The sequence below is a fragment of the Osmerus mordax genome, chromosome 21 (assembly GCF_038355195.1).
Source record: "Osmerus mordax isolate fOsmMor3 chromosome 21, fOsmMor3.pri, whole genome shotgun sequence".
In the NCBI taxonomy this organism is placed as follows: Eukaryota; Metazoa; Chordata; class Actinopteri; order Osmeriformes; family Osmeridae; genus Osmerus; species Osmerus mordax.
Genome location: NC_090070.1, coordinates 10,912,350 through 10,938,581, shown reverse-complemented (window position 1 = coordinate 10,938,581; position 26,232 = coordinate 10,912,350). Strand labels below are relative to the sequence as shown.

The window sequence follows — 26,232 nt, the reverse complement described above, 5'->3', positions numbered from 1 at the left end:
ATCCAGCATCAGCTAATATCCAGATAGTACATTATCTTTAGAGTTGCCAAATCAAGGCTTTTCCAAATACAAGCCAATTGTTTTGTTACGTAACCGGAAAAAATTATGAATGAAAAATAACAATAAAGCTAAGATGAGCTGGATTTGGGGGGAGTGGGGTCAGTACTACCCTAGCTACAGTTAGGAGTGGTGTCTATTCTCACTCAGTCATTCATTACTCCTTCAAGAAGCAGATACAGTCAGTCACACAATCAGTCAATGGATGCAGAGTCACACAGAGACACGAGGATCTAGAACTATAGTCATCTAGAACAACACTATACAAGCCCATAACCCACTAAAAATGATATAGATACATGTTACGGCCACATGTTTACGTATATTTATATGTGTGATGAAAAATGTGTTTATCTACAATTGTGGATGTTGTTACAGTTTTTAATGTTTAGAATGATACGCAGCATGGTTTTCTTGACCTACAGAGTGAACTGTCTCTCATCATTAGTGTAGGGTGAACGCACTGGAACAAGGGTTAGGAACTCACCACATGTAAACCAGTGGTGAGCATATTTAAGAAGAGACAGACTGGAGGAGATTAGATGAATACCCATGCTTTCAGTTAGACCCGTGTCGTCTGGGGCAGAGACGCCGGGAGGGGAACTGGAGGGTTTAAAGCTGTCAGTGGGGGTTAAAATGGACCCTGTCTCGAACTGAAATACACAACTTGTAATGAATGTACGCGTATGTGTGTGTGTCTGTCTGTGTGTGTTCAGAATGTTTGAGAGCGTGCGTGTCGGACTACAGGACACGGATCACGACTATCAAAGCCCTACCAGTCTTAACTCCTGATCTGGTCCCTGTTCAATACTCATATCTAACTCTGAGAGGGACACAGACTACAGTCAGCCAATCATAAACAGCAATAGTGAAGGAGGGGAGGGGCCTCGGGTGGGAGTCAGCTGTCAATCACTCACCATCCTGGTGCACACGCATGGCTGAGGCTGTGATGTCAGTGGTGACGTTGAAGTATGGCAGCCATAGGTCCTGGGCACACACACACACACACACACACACGTGTAATTATGTACACACACACAGACAGCACACACAGCCCTGGCAGTGAGCGCTCACCTCAGCTTGCTTGTCCTGGAACACCTTGGAGATGCTGGTGTTGAAGGCGGAGCCAGAGAACATGGAGGTGATGGGATAGGTCAGGTCCAGTACCGTCTTAAACACTGAGTTCATCGCCTTGAATAGACGGAGAGAGATAGAGGGAGGGGGGAGAGGGAGAAAAGGAGAGAGAGAGGGGGGAGGGGGAGAGGGAGAAAAGGAGAGAGAGAGGGGGAGGGGGAGAGGGAGAAAAGGAGAGAAAGAGGAGGAAAAAGGACAACAAGAGAGACAATTCTGTCTTACAATTCTGACTGATCAAGGTCCCAGGAGCGCAGAGCACACACAGAGGTGTGTGCTGGGAGCCACAGGAAGTGGGGAGCAGAGACCGACCTTGGACCACTCGCGCGCCCTCTGCTTGGTCCTGACGGCGCTCCCGCTCCTCCGCGTACAGCGCCCCGATGAACGAGCCGATTGGAAGTCCCGCCCACGATGTCGATGGGAATCCCCCGCCTCCTCCATAGCCTTGATCACGCCCACGTGGGAGCAGCCTCTGGCAGATTGACAGGGAGAAACAACCAATCACAAGCCACATCTCTACATCAACTTTATTGTCCATCAAATCCACATAGAACTCACTTACTTACGAGCTGATTTCCATCCTATGATTTCCTATCCTTACTTGGACAGGCCAGGCTGGTTTAAGCTTAAGGCTCTCAAAGACCTAAAGTCCTAATACTTTAACTTTATAATACCTGAGAAGGTATTAATCAGTCCCGGAATCATTCATTACAGGCACACAAACTGTATGTTAGCCCAACCACACAGTACAACTGTATCAACACTCACAATCTCATTCCTCTCTCCCTGGCATTTGAGATGTTGTTACTGTACATGAGACATATTTGTGGCCTTGTAGTTTTCTCTCTGGCCATCGTTCGCTAAGGCAATGTGTCTAGTGACTACAGAGCCTTCCTTGACTCCTGTTATACTACATCTACTTCTGATCCTCGGCTGCCTGCTCTGTTGCTTTCGCTTTGGATCAAGGAAGATGGCGTCCGCTCACCTGGCCCCGCCCCCCTCCCAGCACCAGGGCGATGCTGTTCCCCGTCAGGACTCGGGCCAGCCGGGAGAAGTCGCTGTGCCGGTCTGCTGTCTTCTCAAACACCTTCTCGTACACCTCCCTCTGAAGGGGGGGGGGCGACGACGACGACGACACACACACAGTCACACACACACAAGGTCACACACACACAGAGAGAACATCCTCTCCTCCTCCCCCCTCCTGTCCCCCCTCTCACCAGCTTGGCAGGGCCCCGTCTGGAGAACACCCTGCGGGGGCACCTCAGGTGCAGGTGTCCGGAGCACCAGGCTTCTCATGTTCAGCCACTCCACCGTCCTGGAGGGCCCCGGCCCATCCTCCTTGTGCAGCAGCACCAGCTGCTTCAGCGCCCGCACCGCCGTGTTCTCCAGCATCTGCTCCAGCTGAGGGGGGGGGGGGTCACAACCCTCAGTGAACGTGCACCAACAACCAGAGAGTAACCAACTGAACAGTAGAGCTCGACTGATTTATCGGCGGGCCGATATTATCGGCATCGGCATTTATAATGGCCAATATTTTTTTTATCATGCCTTCACAATTCAAACAAACACACAAAGTACAAATGCAAGAAATGAAGACGAAACACCCGTCAACCATGTTATGAGTGTTGGCGTTGTGTAGTTTGTCCACCAGAGGGCACTCTACAATGTCCCTGTTGGCAACACTCGTGTTTAGAACGCCAAAAACCCCACAACCAGCTGATCTAGCCTGATTGGGCAGAGTGTTAAGGAACTCTGTTTATGTTTTGTTACGCGTTTCTGGATTAAAAAAAATATATCGGCCGATATATCGGATATATCGATACAAATATTTGTATCGGTATCGGCCTTAAAAATCCTTTATAGTCGGGCTCTACTGAACACACCTGTCCACTACCTTCCCTCCCCATCTTCCGTCCATACCCCGCCTCCCTTCAACCTGCAACCCCAACACCAGGCTCCTGTCCCCTCCCCCACTCCTCCAGCCCCCAGGCCCCGGCCCCCAGGCCCTACCTGGCCCAGGGCAGGCTCCTGGTCTCCCAGGCCCACGATGAGGATGCAGTCGGCCTGGCGGATGCAGCGCTGGGTCCAGGGGGTCATGCTGCTGTCTGTCTGGTACAGGACGATCCTGTTGATGTCCTCCTGCTGGGCCAGCCAGCCCGACAGACGGTACTCATGGATACTGGAGGGGGGGGGGGGGGCAAAGGGGAGGGTGGCAGGAAGGGAGAAGAGAGGGAGAGGAGGGGTAAGGAAGGGGGGAGGACAGGACAGAGAGTGAGGAAGATTGGGAGGGAGCAAGGGAAGGAGGGTAGAGGGAAGTTTAATCAGTAATCAAGTAATCAAGAACAACAGGATGAGGAGCAATCAGGAAGAGTAAACGACAAAAATCAGAATAACAAATCAAAAAGTTTCCTCTCCTCACCTGTCCAGGGCTGAAGCCCCCAGGCGCTCTCTGATGATGTCACTGGTGAGCAGCAGGGTGGGTCCTGAACACACACACACACAAGCCAGCGTTAACGGAGCTGGTGTTTTTTTTACGCTTCACCGTGTGTGTGTGTTAGTGCCCTGTGCTGTGAGGCTGTGTGTGGGCGTGTACCGATGGCGCTGAGGGCGTGGCTGAGCTCCAGGTTGAAGGCGTTGATTGGCACGTCGTCGCAGACGGGCAGCACGGCCACGGTGGAGAGGTTACTGGCCGGGTTGGTGACGTCGGGGCTGGACGCCACGCTGGACAGGCCTAGCGCTGAACCTGCAGCGGAGAGGAGGGAGTGTGTGTGGGAGGGTGTGTGTGGGAGTGTATGTGTGTGTAAAAGTCGGTTTGTGTGTAAAAGTGTGTGTGTGAGAGTGTGTGTGTAAATGTGTGTGTGTCTCACCTGAAAAAGGACCGCGGGCCTGCTGCAGGTTCCCCAGTATCTTCTGACCCAGCAGGTGAATCAGCCTGGTCACCACCTACAGAACACACACACACCAGGATCTCAAACACAGGCTCAGGTTCCGGTGGATTCGAACGAGGGTTCAGCCAGAGGGCTCCTGTAGCGGAGGTCAGTGGTACCTGAGGGTAGCGTCTCTTGATGTTGTTGAGGGTCCCCTCTGGGAGCTTGACCAGCTCTGTGTCTCTGACGGCGTGGACGGTGGTGGCTCGAGGCTGTCTGGTCAGAGCCTCCACCTGGATCACGGTTAAAACGTTACTTTCGGATTTGAAATCGTTTTAAGTTCAAATGTTGACGTTCATTTGAGACTGGAGTGATGCTTGCGTTCTGTAGAAGCACAGATGCCTATGTGTGAGTGTGTGTGTGAGAGTTTGACTGTGTGAGGTTCCTCACCACTCCTATGAGGTCTCCTCGTCCGTACTCCCCCACCAGCTCCTTCTTGCCGTTGGCCTTGCGGATGACCGAACGCAGACGCCCGTTCAGGACGATGTAGGTGCAGTCTGATTGGTCGTCCTGTCTGAGGGGGGCGGGAGGAAGGAAGTTACTGTTGTATTGTACTTTTTCACGCCCAGCCCAGCCCAGCCATACCAAGCCCAGCCCTACCCTACTCAGCCCAGCCCTACCCCACCAGTACCTGTACAGGGCCCTGCCGGCCTCCACGGCCATCCAGTCGATGGCGAAGTCCATCTGCCTGACGAAGGGGGACATGCGGATGGCCACGGTGTGGGCGGCGCTCAGCACCACGCTGGGCTGCTCCCTCATGATCCTGCAGGGGGGCGACGCAGAGAACCCCGTCAGCGCTGCCTGAGGAACCGTCGCCTGGATTTGTTTCTCTCGCCGTGTTAGACTGCACCAGTGTGTGAAGTTATGTTCAGTGGTCCCCCCCCCCCCCCGACTCACTCATAGAAGTCGGACTTGGAGATCTTGAGGAAGGTGCAGTCGCGCACGGCCTTGATGGTGAAGATGAGGGGCTCTCCCGTCAGCACGGCCAGCTGGCCCACCATCTCCCCGGGCTGGGTGATGAACAGGCACACCGCCTCCTGCTTGTCGATCATGCGCTGGTACACATGGAGGCAGCCGGACAGGACGAAGTGGAGACTCACGTCCTAGAGAGAGAGAGAGAGAGAGAGAGAGAGAGGGGGAGAGAGAGAGAGAGAGAGAGAGAGAGAGAGAGAGAGAGAGAGAGGGAGAGAGAGAGAGAGAGAGAGGGAGAGAGAGAGAGGGGGGGGAGAGGGAAAGTAGGAAAGAGAGATTGAATGACAGTGAGGGAGAGTGAATGAGAGAGAGAGAGAGAGAGACAGAGAGAGAGAGAGAGAGAGAAAGAAAGAGATAGAGAGAGAGAGAGAGAGAGAGAGAGAGAGAGAGAGGGGGGGGGGGGTGAGAGAGAAAGTAGGAGAGAGATTGAATAAGAGTGAGAGAGTGAATGAAAGAGAGAGAGAGAGAGAGAGAGAGAGAGAGAGAGAGAGAGTGGGTGTTGTAACTTTCGTGTCTCAGTGTGGACGGCAGCTGATATTGTGGTTGGGGATGCATGTCTGTTCTGAGCCTGAGGCGGGCCAGTACCTGGTCTCCTTGTCTGGCCAGCACAGCTCCAGCCTTGGCATGGTGCAGAGTCACCCTCCCATTCAACAGAGATGGGTCCTGAGAGGACGGGAGGGGAGGGAGGGGGGGAGGGAGGGGAGAGGGTGGGAAAGGAGGAGCGAGGGAGAAGGAGAGAGAGGGGGAATAAAGAGAGAGGGGGAGGAGAGAGTGTGGGAAAGGAGGAGGAGCGAGAGAGAGAGAAGGAAACAGAGGGGGAAGAGAGAGAGAGGGGGAGGAGAGAGCGTGGGATAGGAGGAGGAGCGAGAGAGGAGGAGAGAGAGGGGGAATAGAGAGAGAGGGGGAGGAGAGAGCGTGGGATAGGAGGAGGAGTGAGAGAGGAGAGAGAGGGGGAATAGAGAGAGAGGGGAAAGAGAGAGGGGGAGGAGAGAGCGTGGGAAAGGAGGAGGAGTGAGAGAGGAGAGAGAGAGGAGAGAGAGAGAGGGGAAGAGAGAGAGAGGGGGAGGAGAGAGCGTGGGATAGGAGGAGGAGCGAGAGAGGAGGAGAGAGACAGGGAAGAGAGAGAGAGGGGGAGGAGAGAGAGAGGTGGAGGAGAGAGAGAGGCGGAGGGGGTGGGAGAAATGAAAGAGGGAGGGATTGAGAAGAAGAATTATGAAACCCTCTCGTGAGGGGTGCAACCTTGTGTGGGCTCTGTCTCTACTGGTTGGCCGCCTGACAAGAGGACAGAGTAGGCCCACGCAGAGAGGTCGTCTCTGGACACAGAAACAGACATCGACAGCAAACAGTCTACAAATGTCACACCCAACTTCACCGTCTTGTGTCGTCCGCAAAATATCTAACAATCTACACTTCTGATTTTCGCTGCTTGCGCCAATCATATCATATGTTTTCACTTGTCTTTCACCCGAGGTCTTTCAGATGTACACTGACTAGAACCCAAAGGTCCCAGTTGTTCTTGTTCACTAGCAATAACGACCGCCCCTTTCAAAATAAAAGTCCCTCTCCGGCGCTGTGCGGTACCTCGATCCTCATGAGTTTGAGGAGCTCCTTCTGGGCCTCCTCGAACAGGGCGGCGCTGGGTCGGCCCGGGAGAGGCCCGTACCCGCCCTCAGGCCCCGCCTCCTCCTCGGGGTAGAGGTACACCCCTGAGGGAACGTCGTCCACCGTCACCTTCCTCTCCCGCTGGTCAGACTGGAGGCAGGGAGGGAGGGAGGGAGGCGGTTAGAGTCTGGGGGAATCTGAGGGCCTGAATAAGAGACTCATGTCTAGGGGAATCTGGGGGAACATCAGGGTTTAGTAAAGAGACTCATATCTGGTCAAGTCCGAGTGAGTTTGAAAATAAAACAGCTAAATAAGAGGCTCGGTCTGAGATATGGAGGATCAAGGATAATGAGCTATCATTTTATGTCTGTGTGTGTGTGTGTGTGTGAGTGCACTGACCCTCGTGAAGGCGGGCGGGGTGTTGCCGTCCTCTGCAGACACGGAGATGCGCCCTCGCTCGTACGCCATGTCGAAGTCTGAACGCAGGCCCTTCTGCATGCCTGCACAGGACACAGCACAGAGCACAAGGGGGTTACCTAGCCAGCTCCGAGAGAGAGAGAGAGAGAGAGAGAGAGAGAGAGAGAGAGAGAGAGAGAGAGAGACATGGACAGAAAGAGAGAGAAGGGGGGAGAGAAACAGAGGGAAGAGGGGGGGAGACAGAGAGAGGGAAGAGGAAAAGAGAGAGGGATGCCACCAAGAAAGAGACAGAAAGACAGGAAGGAAGGAGAGAGAGTGAAAGTAGAGAGGGGGAAGGACAGTGAGGGAGGGGGGGATGGAGCCAGGTGAAAGGTGCTCCTCACAGGCGATGTCTACAGGCATGGAGATGGTCCTGCTCAGGGTTGGCACGGTGGCGCCGTCCTTTCCATGGTCCCCTGCTGCACACACGCACAGGTCAGACGACACAGAATTTACTATGCCCGTTTCACCTCACCGTCACATGACGTGTAAATACTTTAGGTTTCCCTCTCAAACTCCCCACCCTCGCTCATCCCTTCTGTCTGTCTTTCATATCCTCCCAGCCTCCCTCCCTCCCAGCTTCCCTCCCAGCCTCCCTCCCAGCCTCCCTCCCTCCCAGCCTCACCCGGCGCGTCCCCCTTCACGGCGGCCTCCCGGTGTTCCTCCGTCACCGTCAGGCTGCCGAAGCGCTTGCTGTGGCGGACCGGGCTGGTGCGCGTCTGGTGGGGGGAGAGGGGCAGCAGGCGCAGGGCCTGCATCTCCTGCAGGACAGAGAGAGACAGAGAGAGAGAGACAGAGAGAGAGAGAGAGAAAGAGAGAGAGAGAGAGAGAGAGAGAGAGAGAGAGAGAGAGAATGAGAGAGAGAGGGGGGAAAGAGAATCAAAAAGTGTGTTAGATGAGGATGTTGGAAGACTGGAGTGTGACTCGTGTGAAGTCCACATGCCGTGTGTGTGTGTGTGTGTGTGAGTGTGTGTGTGACACCTACATGGCTAAAGAGCTCGTTGGTGAGGCCCAGGTAGTTGTGCAGGGCCAGCACGGTGACTCTCTGTAGGCGGACCATGATGATCTGCAACAGACATGAAGAGGGAAAGTTTCAGCGTACGCACACACACACATGCACACACAGCTCACCTGTACCACACACACACACAGTCACATACACATACACAGCTCACCTGTACCACACACACACAGCTCACCTGTACCACACACACACACAGTCACATACACACACACAGCTCACCTGTACCACCCTGACAAGGCTTTCGGGGTACTTCTCAAAGATGGAGAGGAAGGCCTCAACCGGTAGACGTAGAACAGTGGAAACCTCGGCCGCCCGTGCCGACACAGTCTTATATGGCTTCTGGTGGCCCTGGAACACACACACACATATATGTCAACAATATTATCAATATATTCGCATCGACAATAGTGTTTTTCTGTATAATACTTGTATTTCCTGTGGTATCACAATTAGATTAGAGTTTAAGGATGGGAGAAAAAAATATTCTGAAAGGAATTTTCATTGTTTGAGTAAGCTTGATTTCTGATCAAACACATTCAATAGAAGTTACGACATGTCTTCAGCCAGAGGGGGATTTGAACCACAACCACTGTGAATGATGATGTGTCACATGTTCCTCCGTACTGAAGTGATCAAAAGTACAGTCCAAGTCCACGTTCGAAAACGTGACGACCGTGGATGACTTTAACAGGAAGTGACATCATATCTCACAGTGATGACATCCAGGATGCTGAGGAGGCTGTGGACACTGTCGCCGGGGTAGACTTCCTTGACAACGCCATCCTTGCCATCCTGAAGACATGAGACAACGATGGGGTTTGTTACACACACATATACACACACACATACACACACACACATATGCACACTAGAGCCCGACCGATAAAAATGTGATATTCCGATATCGGCCGAAACAAACTGATTTCCCTAAAAGTAGTTATTTATAGTTTACATTTTGTCACTTTTAGCAGAAGTTCTTATCCAGAGCGACTAAGTACAAGGACATTCCCCGAGGCAAGTAGGGTTAAGGACACAACATCATTTGACATGGCCAGGAATCGAAACAGCAACCTTCTGATTAATAGCCCGATTCCCTAACTGCTCAGCCATCTGACTCCTGTTATTATTTCCTCACTAACATAATATGTTAATGCAGTTTCTGATAAATATAATGTATAAAAATAGAAACTTAAGATATGAAACTTAGTCATAAAAATAAAAATAAAATAAAAAATAAAAATATTCATTTATCGGCCATTATAAATGCCGATACCGATAGTTTGGAAAATGCCCAATATCGGCAGATAATATCGGCCCGCCGATATATCGGTCGGGCTCTAGTTAGCAGGGGGTGCATTTCATGGCAAGAAGGAATACAACAAACCTGCCATGAAATGCACCCCGTATTATCTGTTCTGTATATTCCCTGTGTATAGTAATCTTCAGGCATGTGACCCGTTCATTGTCAGAGTTAGCAGGGGGTGCATTAAGCCTGCCATGAAATGAACCCCCTCTATTGTCTGTTCTGTATATCCCAGCATCAAATGATTGTTAATGTACACTGAGCGGACTAGTATGAGTAATCACAGTAAGTTTCAGGCATGTGACCCTTTCCTAGTCAGAGTTAGCAGGGGGTGCATTTCATGGCAAGAAGGAATACAACAAGCCTGCCATGAAATGCACCCCCTCTATTACCTGTTCTGTATATCCCAGCATCAAATGATTCTTAATGTACACTGAGGGGACTAGTATGACTAACCACAGTCATTTTCAGGCATGTGACCCTTTCCTAGTCAGAGTTAACAGGGGGTGCATTTCATGGCAAGAAGGAATACAACAAGCCTGCCATGAAATGCACCCCCTGTATTATCTGTTCTGTATGTCCCAGCATCAAATGATTTTTACTGTACACTGAAGGGCTTAGTATGAGTAACCACCGTAAGTTTCAGGCAAGTGACACTTTCCTAGTCAGAGTTAGCAGGGGGTGCATTTCATGGCAAGAAGGAATACAACAAGCCTGCCATGAAATGCACCCCCTGTATTGTCTGTTCTGTATATCCCAGCATCAAATGATTCTTACTGTACACTGAGGGTACTATTATGAGTAACCACAGTGAGTTAGCAGTAGAGCCCGACCGATAAAGGATTTTTAAGGCCGATACCGATACAAATATTTGGTGATTTGGTAATCCGAAGGTTGCCAGTTCGATTCCCGGTCATGCCAACTGACGTTGTGTCTTTGGGCAAGGCACTTCACCCTACTTGCCTCGGGGGAATGTCCCTGTACTTACTGTAAGTCGCTCTGGATAAGAGCATCTGCTAAATGACTAAATGTAAATGTAAATGTGCATTTAAAAACATATTTAAAAAATCCAGAAACGCGTAACAAAACAAACTGATTTCCCTAAAAGTAGTTATTTGTAGTTTAAATTGAGTCACTTTTAGTAGAAGTTCTTATCCATAGCGACTAAGTACAGGGACATTCCCCGAGGCAAGTAGGGTTAAGTGCCTTCCCAAGGACACAACGTCATTTGACTTGGCCAGGAATCGAAACAGCAACCTTCTGATTAATAGCCCGATTCCCTAACTGCTCAGCCATCTGACTCCTGTTATTATTTCCTCACTAAAATAATATGTTAATGCAGTTTCTGATAAATAAAATGTATAAAAATACAAAGATATGAAACTTAAAGTCCTTTGAAAAAACAAAAACATTAATATTCATTTATCGGCCATTATAAATGCCGATACCGATAATTTGGAAAATGCCCAATATCGGCCGATAATATTGGGCCGCCGATATATCGGTCGGGCTCTAATGCACACACACATACACACACACACATGAGCACACACACAGGTGGCCCCCCCCATCCCCGGCTCTGCCAAATGACGTTGTTTCCTTGGGCAAGGCACTTCACCCTACTTGCCTCGGGGGGAATGTCCCTGTACTCACTGCAAGTCGCACAGCGTCTGCTAAATCATTGTTTCCCAAAGACTGGGTCGTGACCCTCAGATGGGTCGCAAGAGATTTTTTGGGGGTCGCCTTGTCACGATCTGCATCTGTGGCGATTTCTTTAAGACTGCAAGGGAAGCTCAGCTTCCCCTAAAATTTCAAAAAGTTAATGGTCAAATATTTACTATTGTGTTAACATTTTAAATGCGTTAGAACACGTTAATATCGACAACGACTTCATTCAGAATCAGCTACATATATTAGCAGGTCGACTGACTAATTTCCTTCTCATACATTCCCGTAGCGCCACAGTGCATTTCCCTGTTGAAGCTCAGCTTCCATGGACTTCAATGGGGCTGCTTTGAACAGTTTTTTTTTGTGCTTCGAAACTATACGGTCATTGGATAAATCGTGCGATTATGTCCCGCCCTGGACGCTCAGCGTCTCTGGGAGTGGGCTGGCCTGGACACTGGGCTTCCGCGTGATGATTGGAGGGTCTGTCGAAAGACTGCATCTCCTTTTGATTGACAGGTATTTCTTGTATTTTCTTGGCGAAGTTGCTAGCACATTTTCATCATACATTTCATTCAATTATACACAACGCCTTGTTTCAGTTTAACCTAATTCCCACATTTTCTTCGAGTTTAATATTGTTTTGTTGATCCTTCCTTCATTCATTCATTCATACAGAAGGCTAGTGTCGTAGGGTTGAACTAGCCAGTGAACTAGAAAATTAATGTAAAATATATATGATTTAGGCCGAAAATGAGCTTCCCCTATTTGAAAGACCAGCAGCCGTCTGCGCTTATTCAAACTCATGTCGTTGCGCTTATTGAGAACTTTGATCGCTATTTTCCAACAGAGAGGTAGCCTATATGCCATTCTGAATGATAAAAGGTGGATGCAAAATCCCTTCGAATTTGAGAGTCCTGAGGCTTTGCTTGAGTTGACGCATAGTCCTGCAGAAGAAACCGAGTTGTTGCAGCTCAGCTGCGCTATGGATCTGTGACCTTATCATCATTCTGGATAAGCATTTCGTCAGAATATCCTGTCCTCAGTAGGGCCAGTATTTCTATGCTTATTCCTTTCACTACCACATACATGTGCGAATTGGGATTTTCTGTGCTCACAAAAATGAAGACAAAGCACAGAAGCAGACTGAATGCTGCGCTTGAAATGCGTGTTGCGCTCTCCTCCTGCACCCCGGACTGGAACGCACTACAAAAACGCAGACAGGCCCACCTATCCCATTAGCAATGTTGAAATGGTACAACATGTTTTCTATAATTTGTAATCTTTTTGTAATTGTTTCATATTTTGTTCCAATATTGCTGGTTCAATTGAATGTTGAAAATAAGAAGAAATGGGCTATATGTTTATAGCCTATATTTAATGTCCAATTAGGCACTTATTGGATACCTCCTTTAAATATTGCTGGTTCAATTGTTCAGAGAGAAGTGATCACTCAGTCTGAGAGATCTTATTAACAATGGCAGTAGGCCTACAAGTTCTGAAATAACAATACAATTTATAAAATAACAATAAAATATCCTCATTATTGTTCAATAATGATCAAATCCACCTTTATTTTGTGATTTACGAATAATGTCTATTGGCTTGGGTAGCAAAGGCTTGTGACTTTTAAAGAAAAACAGTTTGGGAAACACTGTGCTAAATGACTAAATGTAAATTTAGTCACACACTCCTTAACCTACAGATAAGACATTAAAAATATTTAAAAAATAAAATTCAGACATGCTCGGTATCAGATCATGGCTGCCCAGCCAATTAGCTTTACAACAGAGGTCAACAGACTGATGCAAGCACTAATCTGTCAACAGGTTTGTCTCTTTAATCCCGGGAGCTTTCTAATGACATTGTTTGTTTAGGTAGGTGTCAGATGTTTTTTTTTCTTGGTTCAGATTTAGTACTTGAAAACTTCACACGTTTGATTGCTCTTGTGCCTGTGAGAATTTTACCGTCATGCAAGCAGACAAACAGACCATTAGGACAGACAGAGGTGCTAAATGGCTCCTCTGGTGCCGACTGACAGTTAAAGCTCATTAGTGAAGTTTGTTGAGATTTCCGACAGGGGGGGGGGGGGGGGGGGGGCTGAGGGGTGATGAAGACAGGAAGGAAAGGTAGGTGGAAGGATTCAAGGAAAAGGGTCACGGGTTCCTATAATGGTTTAACACTTCATCTCATTCAAGTACATGCCTTGTAGCAAAAGCCTTTTACTTTGATAAAGTACGCTGAATGATTTATGAAACTACAGTATGAATAAGCACAGGTCATTATGTTATGCACCTTAAGAGATAATGTTAATTATACTATAGAATTGGCATACACATGTTGGATATGCATATGTTCATATTTTTATATTGTAATATTATTATTATTTTATTATTATTATTATTATTATATATTTTACTAAAAGTTTTTTGTCTGTTACAGTACAGGTTTTATAATAAAAACAAATAAGAAACATATCATATTATGCATCTTCTAAGAGTTAAAAGGAAAAACTGGATATTCAAAGTGTAGGAAGGAGATGCCATCTGCTGGACATATTCTAGTTTAACAGGACAGAAAGAGACTTCATCAGTTTGGACCAGAGTTGCATCAGAACTCTAATGAACAATAAGTTTTGCGTCATTTGTTTTTGTTGTTTTAAAAGTGTTCATATTTAATACTTTAGAGCTTAATAACAGAGGTGCTAAATGGCTCCTCTGGTGCCGACTGAGAGTTCAAGCTCATTAGTGAAGTTTGTTGACTATTCTGGTAGATGGAACAGTCATATTCTAAATATACATGTTAGATATACGTATGTTAATAATTCGTTATTGTATAAAAAATAGGGAAAAGAATATCATATATTTTACTGAACCTTTTGTGTCTGTTACAATACATGTTTAATGATATAATTATCTCAAACACGACCCACGCTTACAAACAAACACACACGCACACACACACACACACACACATACACACACGTAACACACACACACGTACACACACGTACACACACACCCACACACCTGTCCGGTAAGGCACAGTTCCAGCTTGCCGTCCTGTACCACGTAGATGCTGCTGTCCGGCTGTCCAGGACGGAACACGTACTCCCCCTGCTGGAACTTGAGGAACACCATGTGCTTACACAGCTCCAGGAACAGAGGCTTCTCAAAGTGGCCCAGCACCCTGGAGGTCAGGAGGTCACACACACAAACACACACACATGCACACACAGACATGCACACACACACATTCATTCAGACATGCAAACACACACACCGACATGCACACACACAGTTATCCAGATTTCTTCACTGCTAAAACTACCACACAGTGGTCTTACGTAAACACTATACTGTAACACGTGAGCGGTACATAGTAATGTATGATGCTATAATACATACATACACACATATATATATATAAATGGTAGTAATATTTCAAGACACCTCCACACACTCACACCCACTCACACACACACACACCCACACATCCACACACACCCACAGACACATCCTCACACACCCATCCACACACCCATGCACACACCCACACACCCCCCCCCCCCCCCCCCCCCCCCCCCCCCCCCGGAGTGCATACCGGACGTTCTTCAGCATGTACAGCACCTCGGAGGGCAGGTGGGAGTTGGCCACGTCAAACTCCGTCAGGTCAGCCTCCAGCACGGACGGAGGAGGCTCCTTAGCCTGCAGGATGGGGACCTCTTTCTTAAAACGCAGGATCCTGGAAAGGGGGGGGGGGGGGGGGGGGCAGTAAATGATGGAATTGTTATTTCAAACTCATCTTCACTGACTTGACTGAACTGGAAACTGACCCGGACCCTGCTAGCTAGACTATATTGTGCTTTTCATTTTTGTTTGTGTCTGTTAGTGTCTGTTTGCAAGAACTCTTCTCAGAAGATCTGTTGGCATAACGATGTTCTTTCCATTTCAGTACCGCAAGTTTCACAAACAGGATATGTCAATATTTCTGTTTGTGGTAAGGCCTGCATTCGTACTTTTTGGCAATGTTTAACATCTTCTGCTTCTTCTTGAGGCGCGGGCGGGAGGAGGAGGCTGTCCCCACAAGAGAAGAGGTAGACTGGGAAACCTGGGGGAGAGAGAGACAGAGAGAGAGAGACAGAGAGAGACAAAGAGAGAGAGACAAAGAGAGAGAGAGAGACAGAGTGACAGAGAGAGACAAAGAGAGAGAGACAAAGAGAGAGAGAGAGAGAGAGAAAGAGACAAAGAGAGAGAGACAAAGAGAGAGAGAGAGACAGAGTGACAGAGAGAGACAAAGAGAGAGAGACAAAGCGAGAGAGACAAAGAGAGACAGAGAGAGAGACAGAGAGAGAGACAGAGAAAGAAAGGAAAGAGAGAGAGTGGGGGGAGTCGGGGTCAACAGGTAAAGTAGTGAAGTGAACTTCATGCAGTTCTATGTTGTAACATCACTTCAGCTACGACTGCAGCTGGCCATAGGTGCTGACCTTGCGCATGATCTTCCTCCCATAGAACATGACCTTGTCCCTCTTACGGAAGCGGTATTTAGGAGCCTCCTGGGCCTCGATGTCTGAGAGAGAGAGAAAGAGAGAGAGACAGGACAGGAGGAGAGAGAGGATAGACAGGAGAAAGAGAGAGAGACAGGACAGGAGGAGAGAGGATAGACAGGAGAAAGAGAGAGAGACAGGACAGGAGGAGAGAGAGGATAGACAGGAGGAGAGAGAGACAGGACAGGAGGATAGACAGGAGAAAGAGAGAGAGACAGAACAGGAGGAGAGAGAGGATAGACAGAAGAAAGAGAGGAGAGAGAGACAGGACAGGAGAGGAGATAGAGGATAGACAGGAGAAAGAGAGGAGAGAGAGATAGGACAGGGGAGGAGAGAGAGGATAGACAGGAGAAAGAGAGGAGAGAGAAAATTCTTATTGAAAACCGAACTGAAGCGAGTGAATGAGAAGGTCTTATAATGTCAACAGACTAAAGAGAGGAGACGAGGGGGGGGGGGGGGGAGGAGGGAGACTGACTTCGTAGCTGGATCCTGCGCAGGACGAAGAAGATGAGGATGGCGATGAGGATGATGGCGAATCCCGCGCCGATCACCATGCCAACCATCTGGAGAGAGTGGGCGGGGGGGGAGAGGGGGCAGGAGGGAGAGAGTCGGAGGGGGAGTGGTGAGTGAGATGGACGCAGAGTCAGAAGGGAGGGAGGCAGGAAAGGAAACAGGGGAGAGAGACAGGAAACAGAACGATCATGACACCACCGTGACACCAAGAGCAACAGTCCATAACAAGACCACGCGGAGAAACCCCCCCCCCCCCCCCCCCCCAGAGTGACACTGACCATGCTCGTCTGTAGCTCCTCCTCCACAAATGCCTTGATGTGGTGGTTAAACCCTTCCTGCGATTGGAACAGAACACACGTCAATCAAGGACCAATTCCGACCTTCCCCTTAGGACCACAGTTAGAAGTCCCTGGTCGCTGCCCGGTGAGAGCAGCCGTCTGAAAGCAGCTGCTGCTTCCGTCCTGCTTACGAGACATAATGGGCGTGGCTCTCCGAGTACAGCTTGGGAACTCCCTTTTCGCCGCACTTTGACCCCACACCGTCCCCGGTTCATAACCCCCCCTCCCCCATCACCCTCTCTCTCCCTTTATGATTCTGGTGATCCCCCCTCTACCCTGGCCAGGTTCACTTCCAGAAGGCTTGATTTCAGCTGCTATCTACTGGCGCTAACACAGGCCCCCGGCCGAGGTAGAGGGCTGCTGTTGGAGTGGCTGGCTCCTGTCTGTGGAGAGCCTACCAAGGGCCTGGAGGTTTGGCAAGAGATCTGGTTTAATCTGGTTTGCCTGTAATCAGATCTGAGAGGAGGAGGGAGGAAGGAAGACGGGGAGAGAGAGAGGGTGGAGAGAGAGAGAGAGAGATATGGAGATTGAAAAAGAGAGGGGGAGGAAGAGAGAGAGAGAGAGAGTATACATTCTAGATTCACTCATCCGAGGCAGAAAGCAGGGGATACGATGGACACAGAACAGATCCACTCAGATCCCCTCCTCTCCTGCAGGCCTCTCCCTGACAGATCAATAAGGCTCTTATCTCTGTTGTCCACTCTGTAGTATGTCCAGCCAAAGGACGTTCCGAGTCCTGATTAAGGCTCTGACTCACATCGGGAGCCAAGAGATATGGATCTGTGTGATAGGCCTGTTGTGTTAGCAGCATTAGAAACAAAATGACTGGGGTGAGGGCAAAGTCGACCAATCAGACTGTAGGCTTTTGGAATTCTAGATCTTAGACAGTCAAGTGACTGGAAAGGAAATACAAGGCTGTTCAGTTATTGATGAGGCAGCACATTATCTCTCTCTCTCTAACTCTCTCTCTAACTCACTCTCCCTTCTTCACACTGAAGGCAAAGGGAGTAACTGCTTGAGTGAAGGATCGCGTGGGTCCATCTCCGGTGTGCAAATGTGTGTGTGTGTGTGTTTTCTGACCTCTGGGGTATCTTCTTGGACCTCCTGTTCCGAGGCGCTCTGTCCCATTCTAACCCCGCTTCTTCACAGGGCTGGTCCATCAACGGCCACTGGCAACACACACACACACAGGAAACAGTCATCACAACACACACAGGAAACAGTCATCATCAGGCAAGAGATTCCACGTGCCAGACAAACGTGTACGCAAACTGAACAGACATAGGAAACAATAAAGCCAAACAATGGGATGAAGACGGGAGCCTAAATATAAATACGTCTTCTCGGCATGGGTATAACTCATTTGGCTGCAGATCAAGAGGTCGCTGGGTCAAATCCCCCCTGTGCGTAGCTTGGGATCAAAGTTTCAGCTAACGAACAACATTATTATCATAAGCGGTAATGCATAGGCTGGATTTAGACGTTTCATGAGGGAGGTTTAGCCGGCGCTACAGGCTACCGTCCAGACAAAGATGTACTGTGCGCTGTATGGAGACAGTCTACCCCCTTCCCCCCATTAAAGCTGACATCACTGTGTTGATGACCGCACTGTCTCACCCGGGCCATTCTGACACACAATCCTGCCCAGATGGTTCCACCCCCCTCTCTCCACCCATTCATCTCTCCCGTCCATCTCTCCTCTCCCCTCCTCTCCATCCCCCTCTCCCTCTCCATCCCCAGAGCATGATCCTCTTACACCCACAATTCGGGTTGTTTCTCCTGGGATTTAGTCTAGGCCTACTAAACGGACTACTGTCCTCTTGTACTTCCCTCCCTCCCTCCCCTCCCTCTCTCTGACCCACTTCCTCTCTTCCTCCCATCCTCATCACTTCCTGTTCCTCCCCCTTACTTTCCTGCTCTCCCTCCTTCTCTTCCCCCCCCTTGCGTCCCACTCACCCACCGTTCATATACCGATGCATCAACTCCACGAGCCCAGTGGAGTCAGACCTAGTTCCCAAACAATAGTCACGCGCTCCCTCCCTGAACACAGCCATTATCTTCCAACATCTCCCTCTACGGCGCCCGGCCTCTTGTCTCCGCCACAGACAAACAAACAAAGCAGCTTAGTGCAGCCGTGCTCAGCCTTGCCCTTCCCAAACAGGCCCTGCTCCCCTCACGGATCTCCTCCGAATGTTTGTCCAAAGGCCCCGCCTTGGAACGCGTTAGAGAGACATGTTGAAGCAAGACAAAAGCAAGTTGGTGAAACGGGACGTGCATTAGCCGTCACACGCGATGATCGTGAACCTATATGGCGGTCCCTGTTGTCGTTCTGCACTTTCATCATCTCCGATTTTAACTCCTCAGGGAGCATGATGCACACGTACAGATTAGGCCTCAATCTGTGCAGAGGGTCTTGTTTGCGTCTCATGGAGTAAAGCAGGATGTGGGCTGTTTAGCCACAAGTTAAACAAGGCAGCAAGGACGTTCCTTCTTGCTGTTCTTGTTGTGTTCTAATAGAACCGCAGTGCCAGCATATATTTCTCTATCTCTGTGAGCTATTTTTTCTCTATTCTCCCTCCTCCCCTCTGGTCTCTCAATCTCTCTCTCTCTCTAGCTCTCTCTATCTCTATATCTATCTCTATATCTCTCTCCATATCTCTCTCTCTATCTGTCTAGGTTCTATCATTCTGGTTAGCCTCGTACGACCAAACACTTCACCTGACACTAAACTGAAAAGCGCTGCCTTGCGCTTGTCAGAAGTGCACGTTACAGCGAAAACACCACGGAAATCCTGAATCAGCCCGGTGAAGAAACCCTTCCGTCTGTTACAAAAAAGAAAAGAAAAAACGGTTTCCTGGCACAGTGAGGAAATATTCCAGGGCTTATAAAGAATCCAGGCCTGCCTATACAGGCCTATACACGGTAGTATGGCCCAACACAAAATATATAATCCACAAGTTGATGTGAAGAAAATTGCCTTACTAACTCACTGTGTGAAAATAAATAACTAGCTAACTCTACAGAGGTTGACCCCTACAAAGCTGCAATGTCCTGCCCTGTATGCTACAGTACTCATATTACTGTGTGACCAGCTTAGCGTGCGGTCTAGTATGTGTGTCGTACAGTTCTAGTTGGCCTATTGCTACTACACAGGTCATAGTAATGAGAGCTACCATGTCATAATAAAACTTGAATTACTTGAATTAATCGATATAGTCAGTGTACGGATTATTTATAATATAGTGTATAGTCTACAACCTTGATATAGATCCTAAATAATGTCACCTCTAACAGAAGCAGACAGTTCTGACTTTGCCAGTCTTCTCAGTGCCTAGCTGACCTGACGTGCTGACTTTGCCCACGCCCGCACCCGCCTGTATCTGGCCTAGCCTTGCAGCTTGCCCACCGTATCTGCATTGTCCTGCAGATACAATACTGCCAGTGTACATGCCCCTCGGTATGAATCCTCCACACTCGCACTGATCCAGGGGCAGTTCCCTCCATAAGGCAGCTCTAACAGCTACCGACATGCCGGTTTTTCTTCCCGGACAAAAACCAAAACAACAATAAAAAAGCAACATATATTATATACCTCGAGTGTTTGAGTGAAGACCACGATGGAATCAATTATGGATAACTTTGATCAATCTTCTTCCTCCATTTGTCATGGAAATGTCTTTCTCCTGTAGAGCTGGATGGCTCGATATTGACTGGTAACTCTTTGGCAACTAGGGAATACAACAACTCGATCTTTAACACCAGGACCTGAACTACTGAGAACAGAAACCAGAACCAAGCTGGTTCCAATGTAGCTTTGTGACCTTTACTCTTGAAAGCACAACATTATCACCATAAACTGTTAAAAGGGTAGCTTTACCTCGCCCTCTACATACATATATGTCATAACACTGTTATAAACTGACAATTATCGATGCCCAAGGGCCAAATAAACGACGAAGGGCACGGAAATACGGTCAAAGGTAATGTGTCCAGTCAATGGCTGAGGCCAGGACAAGCTCAGGTTTCAAAGCCAAAATAGTTTGAGTAGTTTGTACCCGTCTGGTGTTGTCTTTCTCATCCCTTATAAATCAAACGCCCGGTTTGTTTAGACGGTGTAGTAACAATTATTTATTGCTCTACCAATAAAACTCATCTTAATCAGCAAGGTCTTTATATTTTGAATTTAGCCGCATTCTGAATTCTGTCCTGCGCAAAACGGACTTGCGTTGGTGCAGCTTTCTAATAAATCTGTGAAACTCGTGTAAAAAAAGGCAGTGTCCACTTGAACTGGTATGGCTTGCTATTCCCATCATCTTCCTCCAACCCATAGCATCCCTCCCGGATATCTGTGTATTTTAATGCAGTAATGTTGTTGGTAGTGGCTTTAGCTAGATTGCTAAACTACTTAACAATACTAGGCCGGTTCACACGCTTTACAATAGAAGGCAAGAATCTGCTGTTGCTCAAAGAGGGTCTACCCCCAGCGATATCCCCTCCTTTTGCGGATGCTAGCATCCAAGCATTAGCTGATGTTACCAGCTAAAAAAACAGCAGAAGCTATATCACTCTGCTACAGCTTGTAATAAACTGTAATGTATTTTTTGAATAACTGTTTTTTAAATATATGTTAATATGATACTGCTGAGTTAAAACTGTTTCAGGGGAACACTCTTTGTGAACGGACAAGATCGTGAGGATGTTTGTGACCTCCGCAGGGACACCGCAGAGCTAATATTGACATGCTTCGGACAGCACTGTGCTATCCGAAGTGACACTTGTCTCGAGTTCCCACGGTCGTTATAGACAAATACACATCGTTTTCACAGGTATTATACGCATTCGTATTCTGGTAAGAAGCCGAACTATTTACTCTATACTGTAAAAGGGCGTTACAGTAAAATAACGTTACCTGAAACGCGTGGTTCTTGTTAATCGTTGCTGTCAAACAACAGACATAGCGGAAATCATCGGTAACTAAGCCCCTCCCACCTTTCTTAGAACAACACCTTCTGGCAAATCAAAAAAGAGCAAAGCTCAGATTTGAACCAATTAACATCAAGGGATGAGTCAGTGGCCATATATCCCACCTACTTTTAAGTAAACATACAAATTCAAGCCAATCACAGTGCAAGGTTGAGAAGGGCACAGTCCCGATGATTTTTTCATTGGTGTTTACATCAGTGACTGACGACCAAGCTAACCAATGAAAACAACAGACAGTTCAAAGTTTTTCATGTTGTTTATCAGTAACCATTCTTTGATAAATTACTTGGGACTGTTAATAGTCAAATGTAACATTTTAAATCAGATCATCTGATTTGGGCAAGGCCTTGGCAACCTTTGGCAAATACCATATAAAGGGAAGATTACACCCCCCCTATTCCATTATTGTAACAGATAAGTGGATAAATTAGTGTAGTGCTAAAGTGAATATCATTATTACTCTACTATATTTACAATAGTTCTGATAAAGCAAAAATATTCATAGTGTATCACTTTATAAGCACAGTTGTGGAGAAATGTATTGACTTCTCCATTCATGGAGCAACAAGGCACAGTCTAAAATGAGCTTACACTGCCACCTAGTGGCAAAGAATTAATACTGCATCAATGCTGCGAGTCTGGGAAATCAAAACTACAGGAACATATTACACAGAATCCCCCAAAAATGCAGACCCACGAGAATTTTCGGTAAAATATGAGGTGTTTATTGAATTAGTTGATGGGTGAGATTACAGGTCGGTGATGGGCTTGTGTGGCCAGTAGGGATTCTTGACCTTGTCCAATTTGGTCTCTGGGAAGGTGTCATTGAGATCGTCAATGGTCATCTGGTCGAAGGGGATCATGTTCCTGAACTTCTCCAACTGTAAAAATTAAATACAAATATAATAAAAAAAAGGAGAGAGAGATGGGAGGAGTATAAGAGAGAGAACCGCGATCAGGGATGAACGGAGAGAGTACTTGATAAGTGTTTGTGAGAGTGTCTGTAAATTAGTGAGTCCTGTTAACACTTTTTAGACAATTCGAGTGAGTGAGTCATCCAACTACACAGAGACAGTTGTATCACCTCCTTCTCATACTGAGTAATGCGAGCCTTGGACGCTTCAATGTAGGCCACGGCCGCTTTGTCCTATGGGGAAAAAGTTAAAGGTCACCACAAACGACCACGATCCAGACAACTAAAAATACTAAACTGAGACCCGGGTTGATAAAAACAAAAATAACCTTGAGATTTTAAACACTCACCGCTACTGCCTCCTGTGCATCAATGGAGCTGGTCTGTGTGAGAGAAGGGATGATGTAGGTATGTAAATTAACCAATCAGAAGAACCAATCCAGCAGTAGAAGAGAGACCAAGAAGGTGGCTTAACTTGTATCTTCGCTGATTGAAAACTTGGACCAACAGGCTACCCTGACTTGGTGGTGAAGCAGGAACTCATGTGTTCCGACAATGTTGGAGTAAGCGGCCCCATTATCGTCCATTCAAACTCGCAAAACGTTCCAGATCCGGTTATCGCCCACAACAGTTTCTTCCGTTAATTTCTTAAAGAATACACACCTTATATTGCTGCACACCAAATTAGAGCTTCTTACTTTGAGATTTGAGTATGTAAATACACTCTCAAACCTTATGTGTAGCATCTTCCTTCCGCAGCGTCAAACTTGACATTTTTCCATTGAAAGTGGTTGGGTGGACAAAATGGGACCCCCTGGCTAACTGCTAAAATCAAGAAAATACCATTTCTAGGTATATCCTTTTTGGATTTTAAAACCGGAATGTTATAAATGGTGTGTATCTATATATTAAAGTACAATGCTGTGAAATAAAGTTTTTAATTTGTATTATATCGACATTTTGGTAAGATTTCTAACGAGCGTCGGGAGCTAGGTAGACGATAATGGGACCCATGCTAACTGATGTGGAAGCCAGATATGTCAGGTAAGTTTTTGTTCAGCCTTACCTTTTTCTCAAACTCGTCTACCATGCCAGCCCTAGCTACAGCTGTCTTGTAGTAGGCCCAGTCAATCTCCACGGGCTTCTCTGGAAGGCCAGCAAGCCTGTTAACCGAGTGAGGGAGAATAAGTCAACAAGGCACTACTGACGGAGAGAAAAACCTTTTTGGTGTGTGTTTGAGGGGGTAGGTTCTGCGCCTCCGAGTGAGGGCCTGAGAGACCAAACTATGGATGAGGAAATAGCTGGTGAGTGGGGTAGAGCTTGGCTACTAACTTGGCAGAGATTGCATCGCTGCGGGTCTTCAGGGCGTTGAACATGCTCCTCTGGTTGGGGGGTACGCGCTCGGCGAACGCCACCCAGTCAATGGCTTTCAGGGCCGCGCGGCGAATAGATGTCCTCACCATCTGCAGGGTACATAGGCAGAAGAGAAAAGTCATAAGTGAATTGGAATTCTGTCCTCTGACTGACAGTATAAGCTCATGAATTGCCAGTACTGTCAACCGGTGTAACAATGTGACAGGTTGTATTAAAAGGCTATTCACGTAGCTAGCCATCTTAAATACAGTAGGTCATTTGCGACTGTTTGGGTTAAGTACCAGTAGCTATGTTACGTAACTAAGTATCTGCTATTATTACTCGGTGGTGACTCGCGATTTAAACAACTCGTTTCTAGCGAGTTCAAATTAAGCCCTCCGAAAACGTTCAATATAGGAACTCGCACAACATGTTATTTGTTAATTGTCCAATGCAGCAAGCTAGCTTGTCACAAAACGTGACGGGCCGATTCATTTAAACGTAGCTTGAAAGCCAAGGTCAGAATGTTCTCCGTCGCGACTAATGCAAAGTGGGAAATTGAACGTGCTTAATCATATACGACGCACGCATCAAAATACAAAAGTTGTAAATGTCTCTTTGAATGTCAGAATAACATTTAAATACAATGTATACATTGAAGAGAAGCTAGCGGGCTTACAACTCACCTTAGCAGCGAAATGTCCGAGATGTACACGCACACTGCGCAAATGTGGAAGTCGACTTATTTTATGTGTAAGATTCCTCAGCTTTATCATAGTGCTGCCCTCTATCGTACTGGAAGATAATTGCAAGCAATTTTGGACCCATTGCAGATACGTTTTGCAGTTGGTACCAAAGTCAGGAAATGTTAAGCACATTCCTCAAATAAGCTCTAAAATCATCATATTAAATTTCTTAAATAAGACCATCAGTTACAAGTGTTTTATCACGTGACCATTTATTGAAGAACGGAATCTCAGACAATTTTCCTGTAGCTCATGGTTGAGAACATTTATTTAGCCTTTATTAATCAATTTATTCTCATTAATGATAATTAATGTTAACAAAAACGTTTACAACATGAAATGATATTCTTCAGTTCCATGGTTCCAAAATCAACAGCCAAGCGTTGAAGCTTTGAAGCAAGTCGGTTTGCTTAATACCTAATGTTGTCCTAACGAATCACGTCAATGTCTAGTACAAATAATAATTATTTAACTGCCTTTAATTTATTCTGGAAAATAAATTGACCACTTTAAATGGCCCATAAATGGGGAATTATTTAGCTCAGCCTCAAATTGTTAATTAATAGGATTTAAATTTGAGCAATCAATTCCGTTATCTTTGACGGAAAAGGTGACCCAGAGCACACAAACAATGTGTTCGTAAATTATCCTTATTTTTTGTCAAATTAAATAGGCCTACACGAAAATAAATATGTTTTTAAGCAAATATTATTTAAGCACATTTTTTCTAAGAAACACAAATGGGAAGTAAACTACAATTTCAAATGGTGCCCTTTTCAGATACAATTGTTGTGCTGCAATTAACTAAGACCCAATCATTTCAACACGGAAAAAAACCAATAGTTTATTTACTGAATCCAGTTTATACAAGTTAAACTGAATAATTAAAATGGGACCATGTATGTACACAGTACAGATACAAAGATATTTAATAAATACCGAGAATCCTGCATAGTTTCCTGGCAATGTTGCCGGAAAAGTAAAAACTAAACATTTTATTTACAAGAATACAGCACATTTCTGGAAAGTTAAAAGTTATTTCATACATCTCTCTTATTGAAATTGGTCTGTAAGGCAACAGTGTAATCGTTGAAAGGGCCTAACAATATGGGAATATATTCCATATCCTAAAAGACACGTAGGAATTGCAAATAGACACTCAGCTACATAGGCCTACTGGTCGTTTGCAATTGAACAGCAACGGTGAAAACACAGTCAACAAATAAACATCAGCAGTGAGCAAAAAATTGTGTTGCAAGGCACTTTCATAACTGCAAGGCCTTTAAGTACTTTTTTGTTGCTTTACGCACTCATTACGCAAGGTAATTACGCACGGTGATGCTGAACCTTAGCAAGGGATATATGATCATTTTTAAAACAGGTTATCAAATATAAAGATGATACATAGATTTTTTTTTAAGGCAAGTGGTTTAAGGCTTATAGTGCCAGCGTGTGCATAATCGATGAGAATGTATAAAATGAGACACTCATGTATGCGAATTGCTCAAATTTTCTTATAAAGTATTATAAACAAACGTGGCCAACATTGAAAGAATATAATTTTGGTCTATTCAAAAAATCGATTATGGCATTGGCTCACATTTATCTTGGCAGGCCTGTACTGGCCTAAAAATATCTCAATTATTATCTATTGAAAGGGATACAAAAATGGGTTATTCATACAATTTTAAAAATATATT

General features: G+C 46.7%; 2 protein-coding genes across 2 annotated transcripts in view; both read right to left on the bottom strand.

Annotated features, from left to right (window-relative positions):
* LOC136965689 (patatin-like phospholipase domain-containing protein 6) overlaps positions 1-21,502 on the bottom strand; it is a 31,762-nt gene extending 10,260 nt beyond the window's left edge. The window contains 34 exon segments of the mRNA XM_067259875.1: positions 975-1,044; positions 1,132-1,248; positions 1,501-1,542; positions 1,544-1,582; positions 1,584-1,616; positions 1,618-1,669; positions 2,184-2,293; positions 2,409-2,477; positions 2,479-2,592; positions 3,202-3,370; positions 3,611-3,674; positions 3,785-3,934; positions 4,059-4,134; positions 4,238-4,351; positions 4,509-4,632; positions 4,750-4,881; positions 5,016-5,221; positions 5,676-5,753; positions 6,672-6,842; positions 7,092-7,192; positions 7,493-7,567; positions 7,774-7,909; positions 8,134-8,214; positions 8,392-8,520; positions 8,884-8,964; positions 14,170-14,329; positions 14,744-14,884; positions 15,159-15,250; positions 15,627-15,709; positions 16,162-16,249; positions 16,478-16,534; positions 17,618-17,706; positions 20,130-20,265; positions 21,447-21,502. Of these exon segments, the coding sequence (XP_067115976.1) occupies positions 975-1,044; positions 1,132-1,248; positions 1,501-1,542; positions 1,544-1,582; positions 1,584-1,616; positions 1,618-1,669; positions 2,184-2,293; positions 2,409-2,477; positions 2,479-2,592; positions 3,202-3,370; positions 3,611-3,674; positions 3,785-3,934; positions 4,059-4,134; positions 4,238-4,351; positions 4,509-4,632; positions 4,750-4,881; positions 5,016-5,221; positions 5,676-5,753; positions 6,672-6,842; positions 7,092-7,192; positions 7,493-7,567; positions 7,774-7,909; positions 8,134-8,214; positions 8,392-8,520; positions 8,884-8,964; positions 14,170-14,329; positions 14,744-14,884; positions 15,159-15,250; positions 15,627-15,709; positions 16,162-16,249; positions 16,478-16,534; positions 17,618-17,665 (3,202 nt within the window). The 5' untranslated portion in view covers positions 17,666-17,706; positions 20,130-20,265; positions 21,447-21,502.
* A 720-nt stretch (positions 21,503-22,222) lies between these two features.
* atp5pd (ATP synthase peripheral stalk subunit d) lies at positions 22,223-24,518 on the bottom strand. The gene is made up of 6 exons (XM_067259876.1): positions 24,473-24,518; positions 23,766-23,896; positions 23,475-23,596; positions 22,784-22,833; positions 22,605-22,667; positions 22,223-22,401 (listed from the first exon to the last, which is right to left on the bottom strand). Exons 2-6 carry the CDS (start codon positions 23,894-23,896, stop codon positions 22,270-22,272), a joined length of 498 nt encoding a protein of 165 aa, XP_067115977.1. The 5' UTR covers positions 24,473-24,518; the 3' UTR covers positions 22,223-22,269.
* Positions 24,519-26,232: the final 1,714 nt, after the last annotated feature.